This window comes from Coturnix japonica, chromosome 3, assembly GCF_054131305.1.
Source record: "Coturnix japonica strain WE chromosome 3, WE-NBRP24, whole genome shotgun sequence".
NCBI classification, from domain to species: domain Eukaryota; kingdom Metazoa; phylum Chordata; class Aves; order Galliformes; family Phasianidae; genus Coturnix; species Coturnix japonica.
In genome coordinates, this window is record NC_140665.1 from 27597668 (window position 1) to 27611772 (window position 14105).

At 45.5% G+C, this 14105-nt stretch overlaps 2 protein-coding genes across 11 annotated transcripts in view; one reads left to right on the plus strand and one right to left on the minus strand.

The window, feature by feature from the left end:
* Window positions 1-9508, plus strand: part of RBKS (ribokinase) — a 66824-nt gene extending 57316 nt beyond the window's left edge. For all 9 annotated transcript variants that reach the window (XR_014943875.1, XR_014943876.1, XR_014943878.1 and 6 more), the window contains one exon: window positions 8210-9508. Coding sequence is in view for 6 of the 9 variants with exons in the window: in XM_085541200.1 (XP_085397326.1) it covers window positions 8210-8383 (174 nt within the window). In the remaining 3 variants the exon portion in view is untranslated. The remainder of the gene's footprint in view (window positions 1-8209) is intronic.
* On the minus strand, window positions 9433-14100 carry MRPL33 (mitochondrial ribosomal protein L33). 2 transcript variants are annotated; one of them, XM_015857420.3, is made up of 4 exons: window positions 14040-14100; window positions 13717-13735; window positions 11871-11977; window positions 9433-9746 (listed from the first exon to the last, which is right to left on the minus strand). In XM_015857420.3, exons 1-4 carry the CDS (start codon window positions 14059-14061, stop codon window positions 9697-9699), a joined length of 198 nt encoding a protein of 65 aa, XP_015712906.2. In that variant the 5' UTR covers window positions 14062-14100; the 3' UTR covers window positions 9433-9696. The 2 variants fall into 2 exon arrangements, with proteins under 2 accessions (XP_015712906.2, XP_085397337.1); XM_085541211.1 differs by having other exon boundaries at window positions 13670-13735.
* Window positions 14101-14105: the final 5 nt, after the last annotated feature.

Sequence of the window (14105 nt, forward strand, 5' to 3'; positions counted from 1 at the left end):
AAAATAGCCACTGGAAACTGGCGCTTCTGGCACATCCAGAGCATCACCTTCCCAAATATCTTTTTCTGGCCTGTGCCGCAGGAAGTTGAAAATGTGATCCACAGTGTAATACTGCAGCATATTCTTAGCTAAACTACTTGTCATTTTTTACCTCTAGCATTTATGGTTAGCTTACAAATGTCACATCTCCTTCTGTAAAGCTGGTCTCTGCAGAACCAGGTGTCACCCTGGCTGTTATAGAACATGACCTCCTTGCCTTCTCAGTTTGTTCAAATCAGTTCTGATTGTGTTGAGAGGGAAGGCAAACCCAGCTCCAGTTTGTCCTACCTAATTACCAAGAAACGCCAATTGCAGTAATGGCGGTACCAAACTGAGACCTGATTTCCCCAGCAGTTTTCTCTGGTAATTTTGGTCACTACATAAACCAGAAAGGGTTGCGTTGGATTGGTAATATTGCATAATTAGGTTTTCAAAAGAACAAGAACAGAGAAATGAGAGTAATGGGGAAATCATGCTTCTTGCTTTTGCACATTCTAACCACAGAAAATGCCGCGTTTATTTCTTATCAGGAGTAAAGGAATCTATCCTTTGTAGCCTGTCCCATGGACAGAATGCTTTCATAGCTTCAACCAGGCAAATGGAAGGGAGCTAAAAACATAAGTTTTGGTGAGTGATGGCAATAATCTATGGCAGTGTGTTGAATCAGCGTGTTGTCACTTTCCTTGAGGCTTTGTTTTCTGTTTTTATATGTGCAGATAGACGTCTAGATATAAAATTAGCTGTTCTAGAACAACTCAGATGGAGAAAAGCATATTCCCAAGATCTGGCAACAGTGTTTGCCAGTTGCCCAAGTGGCTTTAAGGTTTGTCATTTCTAGTAATTTGAAAGTACATATAGAAATACAGGGGAAAAGATAGGAAGGTCTCTGGAAGTTTGTGCCTCATTACTGGTATCTACGATCCCATTCCCATTCTACAGGGAGCACAGTGCCATGAGTGATCTGGGAGCCCCTTTTTTTCTGTACATGTGCCCCATATGTGAAGGACAGTGGAGTGGGTAACAGGGAACAAAGTTCTGGAGCAAGCAGTTGTGACTTGTAGGTCACATCTTGCTGACTTCCAGTGAGGAGATGCAACTACAAGAAAGCTGAGGCAAGCTCAGTCGGAAAAATATGTGGGGAGCTGGCAGGAGGACAATGCTAGAGTGAGATCAGACAAAAAAACTCCTCAAGTTTTGGGTTTGGTTTTTTTTCCAGGATATGTAGTTCAGAGGTAGGCGGGAGCAGTGGCCAGCCAACAAAGGCTAGATACTGTGGTTTTGAAAGAGGCATTCGAGCATATGGAGCTTTCGTGCAAAAAGAGAATGTTTTTTTGATCAATTCCAGGCGAGATGGCAGTTTTGTCATTCTGAGTACATCTCGTCAGATTACATGGGATCACTACGAGTATTTTGGCATTTTCTCACAGTCTCGGAGAAGAAAAAGCTCATGTGGCTAGTGAAATTGCCCTGCGAGGTTTCCCCCTCTGACCTGGCTGTCAGATGGTGGGGTCCTGGAGCCAGGTCAGCCCCTGATGTGACACCGGGTAACACAGCTGCTCACAATTTTGTCAGCTCCCTCCTGGCCGGGGAGCTTGGTGGGGAAGCTCACTGCCAGAATGTATTCTGGGCAGGGCCTGGGCTCTAATTTTATTTGTTCATTAAATGAAATTTGTGAATTAGCACCCGAGTTTGAGCTTTGTTAGGGAGGAATTGCAAGTTGGCACGAGTGTGACGTGAATAATGAAGGGAGTGAAGTACTTCTCAAGGAAGTGATAAAAGTGGAGCTTGTGATTAGAGTAGGAGAGTAGCTGTGTGTTGTTGGGGCTTGATAAACCAGTCTGAGGAGTGCGAATCAACCTCCATCCCGAGAAGCTGCTATATTTAGTGCTGAGCTTCAACCACAACTCTTTGATTCCATCCAAGCTCAAACTCTGGGAAAAGTATCTGCAGCTCCTGTAGCATACTCAGCTGAAAGAGTGGTTTATCTCTGTTAGCAGCAATGTCTGTGTGCGTCCCTGGTGTTGACACATCTTGGTATACATGCTGTTCTCTGCAATAGTGCCGCTGGAGAGATTTGGATTGAGCTGAAGTGTAATAAGAGTTTTCCAATAGTGTGTTTTATATGTCATAAGTTTCCTATACGTACTCGAGAGAAAGAAAAAAGCACTTATGGAGTATTTCCTCTGCTGTTTTCAAGTTTGTCTGCTAGGCATAAACTTTTAGTTCAAATGAAAGGAGATCACAGATCATATAGTGTGAGAACAAGGAAGAAATAAGTAACAAGACAAAAAGGTAGTGGAAGTTTAGAATGAAAATGTACACCATAATGTATCCTACATTGAAACACTCCTTACCAAAGTAACTGTATCGCTCGGGGTGCTGGAATGATAGTAGTGGTGAATGGTTGGGTTGATGGGAATCTCACAGGGTCTGCAATGCAGAACTATTGTTGTGATGAGGGAGCGCGGGTTCCTGCCTTGGTGTGCTTACTCCATTTGGTAGTGATGGAATTTGTCACCTCCCATTAATGCTATCCAGAGTTGAAAGGAGTTTATATGAGCATCATTATCACACTGAATTGTTTTGATGATTCAGAAGACAGAGTGCTCCCTGCGGGTGAATACTTTGTTGGCTTTCTGGAGTTAGCATGTGACACAGAATAATTTTCTTCCCAGCGCTGAGTGATATGCTGGGATACCTGTGGTACTTCTCTGTGAGCTCCTCTGTTCCAATCCTGTCTGAGCACGTAGCAGAGCTTAGGGCAACTTGGGTTCCCAAACAGTGCCTCATTTTCAAAGCATGTGTAAACTGTGGGTCTCCCACTGCAACCCATACAAGATCCAGAGCTCAGATTTCAGCTCACAGGTGTGTCCAAGTGGGTGCCCCTACAATCTCCATCTTGACTTCAGTTCATTTTCTGTCACGAGAAATGCAAGCCATACCACTGACCTTCAGAACAGATGCTGTGCAGGGCCTCTGAACACGTTGAGCAGGACTGTCTGCTCTTACTAGATCTCTAGATACTTTCAGCTCTGCTTTTTAGATGACAAATAGAGTTGTGGATGTTGGATGTTTTATTTCCAACATTCACCACAAACCAGATAACTTCCCAGAGGAATTCATGCATCTCTAATGCTTGTCTCTGATCTTTTTAGCAACAGCGAGTAACTAAATGTAGGATGTAACAGAAAGGAAAGAAAATATATGCAGGAGGCCTTGTATCAAGATTAATCTCTCAGGAATGCAGGGGGTTAACGGTCAGGCTGATTAATCACTGTTAATGAACCATCAGGAAATCTATCAGGAAGTGGGTAAAAATTCCTGACAGCTGATGTGGAGCACTGTGTGGTGTGCTTTGGTTTTGATATTTCCCAACTGATAGGCTCCAGTGGGTGCTGTTCAGTTACCTCGAAGGTCGGAAGGCATGTGAAGGACTAGATGGGCTGCTGCCCTTACTCAGCTTGAGTAAGTGAGGGAGAAGTTTTCCCTGTGCAATGGCTATGCAAGTGCAACACAACATGAACACAAGAAAGGCAGAGATTGCTCCTTCCCACAGCTTCCCAGAACAGAGTCTGGAAATTATACAGAAAGGAAGCGGGGTCGTTCCTCACTGCTCAGTCTGAGCCCACAGGGTACAGCAGGGAGCAGGCCAGGCAGCTTTCCCTGCTTGGACATGGAGCCAGAGCTCTGGGACTTGGATACACAACTGAGTTAGTTAATGAATTGCTTTGTGTTGACCGAGGGTGAGGTTTCACAGTTGGCTTGAGCAGATCCAAGATCAGGCAGCTGCTGAGAGTGTTTCTCACCTCTTTCTCCTTTGCATTGGCTGTAATGTGGTAGTGCAGTGGCTTGCTGGGCTGGGTGCAAACTAATGCTTCCCAGTCAGTGCTGGCTGGCCCAGTTCACAACAGAGTGGGAGGGATGGCCTGCCTCACTGCCTGGCTGCAGCAAAGCTACGTCTGATGTAGGCAAGGATAAAAACATGAGCAGGGATTGAGACTTTCAGCAACAGCACAAATGTGGCTTGGCTTTGGCCTGCTCTGAAACTGCAGGCTGAATCTCTGGAATTAAGAGTGCACTGTCAACCTTGAGTAAATGTCAGTTAAAATGTGTTAGCTCACACCTCCTGTGACTTCGAAGCAGTGGCTGATGGCAGCCGTTCTGCACATGGCTAATGGGAAGTGAGGCAGAGTACAGGGTGGCACAGCCATTTCCCATGGTTGGGAGAGGGCACAGGCCACATCAGCTGGTGTGTGTGCTTGGAAGGGCAGGAAGACTGGAAGGGGTCTGCAGCACTGCCAGGGATTGGCTCGCTGTCTTTTTCTTTGGCTCAGGGTAACATATTCAAGCTTGTCTTCCTGACAAGACTGCAGAAATGCTCAGCTACCAGCACACAGATTAAGCACAGTAACACGGTCGTGGATCCAGACCCTACAAGTCTGAGGCACAGTCTGCTTCTCCTCGTACTTCTCCTTTCACCTCAACACAAGCAGCTTTGCTGAGCTCAATCTGCACCACTACAGCAGAAGATCTAAAAAGGGGAGCCCTGCTGTTTGTTTCAAGCTCATTTGTTACTGTTTTTTAATTACAAAATGTAGTGGTTCCATTTTAAGGACTTTTTATCTTTTTGCTCCAGCTCAGAACTCCACACAGAGATACAGCAATAACGGTGTGAGTGGAAAAGCTCTTTGCAATTTTCAGATTCTTAAAGTTTTAGAGATGTGTGGGTCTTTCCTGATGGTATCTTTGTGTTACATCTGTCATTCAGGTGCAGGGCAGGTAGTGGTGCACCCATTAAGGAGTGCTGAGCAGATGTGACACAGAGGGGTAACACCCACAGCATAATCCAGTGCTGCAGTGTTGCAGAGTGATATAAATAAGACAGGAATTCTCCAAGGCCTTCAACAGAGCTGGGCACCTCTGTACGGCTCTTTAGTTGGGCTACACTAAATCAGTGTAATGTTCAGGCTGCACTGGTTTGTGCACTGCTGTGAATGCTCCTAGGAAACCATAAGATCATATGTTAGAGTGCAGTTTTTACAGCCTTTGCTGTTGATTTATTCACTGAATGAAGAGTTTTGAGTTACAGGCAAGCCTGACGGATCTGCTGTTTTGCTGTACAACACGTTGTCCCTTTTAGGGCTTGGCAGCGCACTCTTACAATGTCTTAAATTCAATGAAGTGATGGCAGACATGTACGGTGTACCTGGCTGTGACTTGAAAACCACGCGAGGAAGGTCCAAGATCAGGGCTCCAGGAGCCAACAGCTGTGGTGATTCCTGTGTTGCTGCCATTACTCTTCCCCAGGAGGACAGGGTAGGAGGGTGGGGGGCAACCACAGGGTCATCCAGCAAAAAGGCAGAGCAGCAACACTGGGAATTGCAGTTATTGCACCTCGGCCTCCAAATATTTTTGGTGAACAAGTCATCTCATTGTATAAGTGAAATGCATCCTATCATTCTGGGCATGACTGATTGAAAAAGGCTTTACTTGCTGGAAATACCCTTGAACAATGTATAGTTTCCACTTACAAAGCAATTTCTATAAAAAGCTTCTCGGGGTAGCATCATATAAAAATAGTTACACTAAAGTTGTGAACCAGCTTCTGACAAATCGGGGCTAACAAAAGCTAAGGTATAAATAGAAGTGTTTCCGTGGGTTTTCTCTTCTCTAGAGGCACAGAATCTCAGTCAGTGCTGGATTGTAATAAACAAAAATGCCCTTTTCCAGACGCACAGGAAAACAAGGGCCTTCCAGACTCGTGGCTCAGAATATAAATGGGTTTTTAAAACTGCTGCAAAACCATAAGGCTCAGTGGAGGCCGTAGCATTTGCATTTTAGAACCGGCCACACTGTATCAGCCCAATTTGATGATCTAGTTATTGGTTTTATTACATACAAAGCGGCATCCCCTGCTTTACAAAAAGCTCAAGTAAGTTCTATTTTTGTAATTATGGGATGAATTGACTCCGGGCACTCAAGGATATGAGAACTATCTCAAAGTCTGCAGTGTATTAGGATTCCTGGCATATGAATACTGAGGAATGTAAAACATTACAAGTCCCATGTTTGTGTGTTGTCGCTGGGCACAATAAATGCACCTCACTGGTCATTTTCAAAACCAGTATTCTTGCAATTATTTTTTGGGGGTTGGTGTTTCGTTATCTCCACTAATAATAATGATCAGAAAGACAATGTTCCATCCTGTGCTGCTGCCACGTGTAGTTTGTGCCGTTTGACACCAGACAGACTGAGTGTTCCTCATTGAAATAATACCTGGCCACTTACATTATGAAGCAATCAACTGCATGAGAAATATTTCATGTACCAATGACAAGGGCTTCCTGCGAGCACTGCAGCACAACTGATCTGCTCGTAGAAATACGACTTCTGTCTGTAACAGCGGTGCCAGAGTAGCTTTAATAATTAATCATGTGCTGATTAGATTATAAACTCTGGGATGGGCCAGAGATTTTTGTATTATGTATCAGACAAAAGATACTGGCAATGCTTAACTAGCAGTCACCTGTTACTGCTCCACCTGACATTGTGGGAGCGCTGTGGGAAGCAGGGCAGAGACAAAAGACTGGCAGACCGTGATAAAAACACTCCCTGGCCCCCGGTCTGTTCAGCAACACAGAACTGTTGAAACAGCTGCTGCCACAGCTGCACGCTGCACTTACCAAGGTGCCGTTTGCCAGGCGACTCCCTGCATTGTGCCCCACTGCAAAGGCGAGGGCAGAATTCAGGCCGGGCAGGGTGTTAAGCAGGGAGTTTCCTGGCTGGGACAGCACAAACAACTGCTGCGCAGGCACGGGCAAGCAGAGAGCGGCACGGCACAGGCGTGGGCAACCCATATACCTGCGCTCACCTACGTCAAGGCTCCCCATAACTGCCGTGCTGCTCTGCCCCGTCAGCTGCTTCTAACAGATTGCTGTGGAAATGGTATTTTTTGTGGAGAGAGATATTACATGCAGCTGATTCTGTGGTTAAGTATGAGCTTAATTGTGAGAACCACTAGAAATGAAAATTGGAAAATTACTTCCTATCTGTAATTTCCAGTTAGAAGTTTTGCTCGGCTATCTTAATTGCTTTTTTCCAGGCCCTTTGCTCTCATCCCGTGACTCTGGTGGCCTCTGTGTCCTCAAAAGGGTTTATTAGAACTACAGCAGCAAACCCTCGGGGGAGACGGTCCTTATGCTGGCCCTCAAATAAGACAGATAGCACCAGCATGTACAGTGCAACAACACTTTGCTGAGATAAAAGTATGATTCAAGTGAAGGGACCTGAGAGCAGCTTCACGCCACCAAGAGCTGTTATCAGTGTGGCCTGAGAAATCAGGCCAGCTCTGGGGGATGGAAGGGTGAGCTTTCAGCAGAGGGGGGGACACCGGGATGGCACGTGCAAATTAAGTTCAAAGTGATTCATCTCACCAGTTGTTCAACACTACAGAACGAAACAAGAATTATTGTTAAAAAGCATTCGGGAGGCAAACAGTTGTCATTCCCCGTTGGTCAGAGCAGAACTGGTGAAAGCTCCCAGCAAAGACCTGGGGACAGGCAGCTGAAGAGCTGCCAGAGCCGAAGGTGACTCTGCACAGGTGGCAAAGCACACCCCAGGAATAGCATTGGTTTACACGACCAGATACAGCAGACCTTTGTCAGTGGGACCTTCTTAATGAAAAACAGCTAAAGTCTGAAGGCATCAAATTGTATCGTTCTGCAACTAGGAAATGGACAGACACCACAAGCCACATGGCTTTCCCCCACCCCCTTTTCTCTGTCTGTTCTACCACTGCCCTTTATGAAGAAGTTAAATAAGAGAAAAATAGCTTTAATGAAACATCCAGGTTGAGAAATCAGAATCAACATTCCAACAACAGGAAGTTTCAAAAGCAGTGCTTATAGCAGCACTTCTGCTGAGCTGTGGCACACTGGCCTGTCTTTTCTTCAAGCCGTATTACAGCACATACCTCAATAAAAACATCGGGTTTGGAGTGTGGTATTAGTTTAGAACTGCATTTCCTATGCGTAGAAAAGTGAATTGAACTCAACTCCTGTACTATTTCCTGACTCCTGCAGTCAGTGTACAACTGCTGCCTTTCCAGTAAATGTGTTTGAATTGTTTCCCCGTAGGAGCACACTTAAACTTGTTTGTTGTTATATTCTAGGGAGCTGGAGACAGTTTTGTGGGAGCACTGGCCTTCTACCTGGCTTACTATCCTGAGCTGCCCATGGAGGAAATGGTCAGGAAGTCTAACTACATTGCATCAGTGAGCGTCCAGGCATCAGGGACACAATCTTCATATCCTTACAGGAAGGACTTGCCTCAGGACCTTTTCTAATTGATATTGTCTAGCTCGATGTACTGATTTTATCTTATCCCAGACAGCATTATTCTCCTGACTGCACAGATGTTCCCCTCCACTGACTGGAAAGGCCAGGAAAGTCTCTGCTTATTTGAGAAATCCTATTAGTTCCTGTTCTGCAGCAGTAAAGATGGGGCTGGGGTGGTTATCTTTCAAACACAGCACAGGAGGTCTGTCCAGCCCCACACATCACCCTTGGGCTACTGCCATCCCATACAACCTACTATGGAATGTACACAAAGTTCACAGCAATGCATCAGGAGGGTACTGTGCTCCTGGTACATTTTTACATGACTTTAATCAGACCTTCTGATATGTGATGCCAGAAATGAAGCTTTGAGTTTGTGACTTCAGTTCTCAGTTGCAAGCAGTGAGGTCAGTTGTCATGAGCACTCTGCTCACTGAGTGTCTGGGGTCAGCTCCTCCCCAGCCTGCAGCTCATCACACAGCTCTGGGTTCTGAGCTCTGACACCCCTTCCTGTGTGCCCTGGATGGGAGCTGCAGCACGAACCGGGTCCCTCACAGTGGCAGGGGGCTGACAGTGCTACTGAGCACAACTCCGATACACATCATGTAGCTGTACAACCTACATGAAAGAGCTAAAGGAGAAAACCTTCCAACAAAATCTGTCAGAGAACAAACCAGAGAACTGATGTGATAATCTACTTTCTTCATGCTTGACAAAAACCCCAAGTTGAAGCCCTGGCCAACTTACCTGACTTGGAATAATGCCGCCCTATTAGCCCTGGTCACAGATTACCCAAAAGCACGTCTTGTCCCACCCGCTGCCCACTGCTGCTTCTTAACCTGCAGTTAAGAGGAAGGAGCTGCTGCAGTGCTACTCTCCAAGGAATGACACCACTTCATGGTCACTACTGTTCAATCTGCGGCTGGTAGGTTAGAAAAACTTGCAATGCTGCCATTGAATTCCTGCTGTGGAAAATGTTAATTTTTATTGCCTTATAAAACAATAGTTCCTTTGAAGATTACAGCCTCTTTCATAATGGAAAACACAGACAATGGGATCTGCCATATTATTTTTTTTAATTGAGTACTGTAAAAATAACTCAAAAGATAAATAAATGTTACTGTGATGATCTATGTTCAGACATTAATAATTTTCTCTCTCTACATTGTTTTCTTCACAATGGCCTTCAAATCACAGGAGACGGTGATCCCAGTTCATTTCCTCTCTTTTCAGCCCATGGTGCAGGACTTCTGAATCAGCATTCACCCTGTCCTCCCCCCGAACCATCCTCTCCTCTGCATAAATTAAGTCCACTCATTGTTCAGAGAGAGCGGATCTTTCTCTTCTCTGTGAAGAGGACACGTTGTTTCGCTACAGAGGAAAAAAAAGAATCTATTAAGAACCCTGAAGCCTTAAGATACTATTAAACAGACCTACATCCCTCTCCTAGCTGGCTTTGCTGCTTAAATGAACTGTGACTGGCACGGTGCTGCTGTTAACCAACTCTCGATGAAGTTTAGTAGTGTTTTTGCTTTACCGCATGTAATTTTTAGCTCCCAAGAGGTCTGTTTTACCTCTGTGAAAATAAGTATCGGGATTTAAGTGGCTGAAAATATTCACCAGCTGCTCTGTGCGACTATTCTGAGTCACAGCTGTTTGATGCAGGGACTAAAATAGGCTCTTTGCTGCTTTCTACTACTCTCCGGCTTCAGAGCCCAAACAACTACGGGTGACAAGCTGCATCTAAGTCATGCTCACACATCAGCTGAGAAGTGAATGGGACCCTCCGGCACCTGATGTGGACCTCAGCAAAGTCAGTTCAGCTACACCTTAAGCACAGCGAATGCACGATTAAAAGAGAATCCAAACAAAGCTCTACAATGCCATTTGAAAAGCACCACTGTTCTCATTACACTTCATTACGTTCATTCCTTTGAAAGCAATGCAAGAACAATCCACCCAGTAACAGAATCGCTTCTTCCGCCTAGAAGTTTCGCTTTAAGAAATGCTCCAACTTAGTAACACTCTGCTGTTGCGCTTATGAGGTAGTGAAACTTGGGCACTACCGCCACTACTTCACTAAAAGCTTCATTCTGTGGAGGTCCCAGGTTCCTGAGAAGAACAAAACATAAGGTGATAATGCATGCCAAGTGAAAATGCTTCCTAACATACTCCTGATGTGCGTTGCTATCTAGACTCTGATTTGCTTCCCTTCACACATGCAGGCACTTTCTCACATCAATTTCTCACTTGTGCTCTGCTACAGACTACAAAGAGCAGAGCTTTTTCTCCTTAATTACTTCCAATTTCTTACTTCAACAACGTACCACTACATGTTCTACAAAACAAGCACTACTTTGCCCGAGCTCTCCAATCTTTTCACAGTTCTGCAAGTTGCAAAGTTTCTGGAGGTTCACTTTGCACAATGTTCAGGTTAGCATTCCTACTTCTGAAGTCCTCTTATTTAAGGAATAACTCCTGCAATCTCTTCTTCTCTTTTAGTATGAGATTCAGGAAAGCCACAACCTCCATCCAGCACAAGTACATGGATGAGTGCGTACTGCTTCCCCCTTAGTTTCTCACTCGCCATTAAGCTCCTGGTCTGTTACATCTGGGCATGACGAGGTTCGTCATCCAACAAAAATGTCAAATTATGTAAAAAAATAAAATAAAATAAGCCTGAACCACGTAACTACCAGCCCTAATTACATCATTTACTTAGAAAAGCTCAATACGTTGTTTATTCCAGACTTAAGTCAATACTTTTCTGCACCAACTCTCCCATGCCATTTCTAGCCCTGTCTGGTTTACTTTCTGAGTTTACCCAAATCAATCATTTTAACGTTAGCTGCAGACTGTTTGCTCATCTAGAAGTTCGAGCTCTGTCACCTTTAAAAACCTGGTGAGTAAAAGGCTTCTTGGCAAGTATTCTAACCCCTGCCAAATCAGCTTCTTAAACTGAGAATATCTATGAGGACCAGAGCAACAGAAGAGAACCCACAAGTCATCATCTGCAGAGTGGTATCATTCGTGGAGGAGGAAGAACTTGTGCTTATCTCTTTAAAAGAAAAAATCTATTTTGGAAGTGATGGCCAACATTTATTGTCTGGAGTACCCAGGGCAGCTGAACAGAACTTTCCTATTGAAGCATGTTGCGTGTTAGAGGTAACTGCCTAGCAAACCACACAAAGACACAGAATGAAAGAACTCCTGTGTCACTTTGTTTTGCCACTGACATGTGGCACGGCTGTCAAAGACTCTGATGTGCTGGGCAAGTCATGACTTTGTTTCGGTGCCACCATCTGTAAAATGAGAATAATGTTTACTTCCCACTGGAATGTCACGAAGAACAGCAACCGTACAGTCATGTGAATATCAAACGTGTTATGACACATTCTGCTTAGATTGGAAAAATCCTGCTGCAGTCAAACCTTTCACCCCAGACAACCAGAGCTGTTAATACAAAGCAGGCTGACTGCAACCCCAGATACTCACCGATGGGATCGTATCTCAGCAGGACCAGCTTCTCCTGCAATCGGAGTCTCCTGACATTGAAACAGTAGCCAGTCTCTGCAGCGCTCTTCATCCTCACCAGGATGTACCTGAAGTCACAGGGGGTATCTCTAGGTCAATGCACAGCACACAGCAGCGGCCCCCCATGTCTCTCGTGGCACTGTCATGGCAATGCTCTTTGGGTAAGCAATCTGGCACATTAAGATATTTCATTCCATTCACAGATATTTTGGATGGGAGCTTTAAAACCCCCATATGCTAACCTTATTGGAACAGAAAAAAAAACCAACCACCCTACAAACCTTAAATTCTACCTTCAAGTTTAACTCTACAACTCCTGATTAGTTCTGATCAGAGTAAAGTAGCTCCTCCATCAAACAGGGTAAAGAGTGAGGGGGAAGAAGAGGGGGAAAAAAAAGCAGAAAAGAAAAAAAAAGAAGAAATAAACACACAGTTGAGTCACTGCATCTTAAATGATAATGGCAAGAAAGGAAGGATGATGATGATAGATTGTGGATAACACTGTACCTCAAACTATCACTTCCACATGCAGAGAGGAACCGAGGAGACAGAATGGAACAAGAGGCACACAAAAAGGAGAAGCAGAGCCCCCTGGCACCCTGCATCTCTCTCCCATGGAGCAGGACTTGACATCAGCCCAGCCACCAGCAGACCTTTACCCTACAGAAAGACTGTATGGAGCAGGCTGGCAGCCCATGGCAGCAGGGCAGAGGAGGCTGAGAAAGCAGCCCCAGACCCTCACCCTGTCAGCCTTCCAAGACCTGCAAGACTTCCCAGAAACAAAAGGCATCTTCTGCACTTCTAAAGGATGGTCAAAGCCTTTAACCAGTCTGTAAATTATGTCTTCATCTTCCACTGCAGTAAAGGGTTAAATACAGCTCTGTGCATGGGCACTCAGTTCACTTCCCTCCATCTTTCTGCTTCCAGCACCAAACGTCTGGTCAGAATTACCTTTGGACAGACACCCATCCTTCCTTGCTTGTCCTCTCCTGAGCCTTCCCTTTCCACCTTTACAATTTAATTTACTGGGATTTAAAAATAAATAGAAAAACAGTGGATTCCCTAAGACCAACTGACCAAACATCACTTATGGACCATCCCCAGTGAATGCCCTTTCCCGCACACCACCAGAGCTATGATGTGTAGCCTCAGTAACCACACGGCCTCCTTCCCTTCTTCCTCACCCACTTCCTCAAAGCCCGTGTGCAGAGTTTCCCCTTTCTGGGGGAATCAGTGGTATCAGTACAACCACATGTTGAAACTCTTTTGCACCGCATGTTTCAGGCCAAGTCCTTTCTGAACAATACACCTCACTTTGTAGGACTTACTACCCAAAGAAGAGATGTAATGAGGAGCACAGGCAGCAAAGAACAGTGGAACATCACCAGGATGCAGAGATAAAAACAGGGAGTGTGAAAGTGTAAGTACTGTAAGATGTGTAAGCAAGTTATGTGTAAGGAAGTTCATGCAAAAGATGGGGCAAACAAGTCACTACGCTACTACCATTTTCACCTCAAGGAAACACCTGGCTTTGCTGCATTCATCTTTGTGTAGTAACCTGTCCAACTGCAGCCTTTGCTATCACATATATACTTGGAAATCCTTAGTGTCAAGGATGGACAATTGCACAGCCATTCTGTAACAGAGGAATCCCCCTGGACACGGAACGTGGCTCTTTTGAGGGCAGGTTCGTACATAAAAAGCACCCAGGAGATGTAACACATTGCAGCTTCTCAGGCTGCACAATGCTGAATACTCACACAGAACGTAGCTGAAATGATCGCATGGTAAAGAAAACGTCACTTACTTAGATTTGCTCTTGGCCACTGGTATTGTGCAGCATGAATAATACAGGGTGGGGGAGGAGGGGGGAAGAAAAAGAAAACAAATATGTTTAATGTCATTTCCTTTAAATGCAGCACTCATATTAGAGTTCCCCAATGCCGCACGGCCCAATGGGACGCACGGTCCTGCTGCGGGGTCAGCGGTGCGGCCCGGGCCCGTCCTGAAGGGCAGGTCACGGCAACAACAGCCCGCACCGCGACTCGAGCTCACACCGAGCTCACACCGTGCCCGCCCCACCCCGCCCCATCCCGCACCCTCCGCCGCTCCCCGCCCCGCTCCACTCACGAGCCACCGCCGTGAGGAACATAACGCCACGGTGCCCCGGAGCACGAGCACAAATGGTTCCGGGCC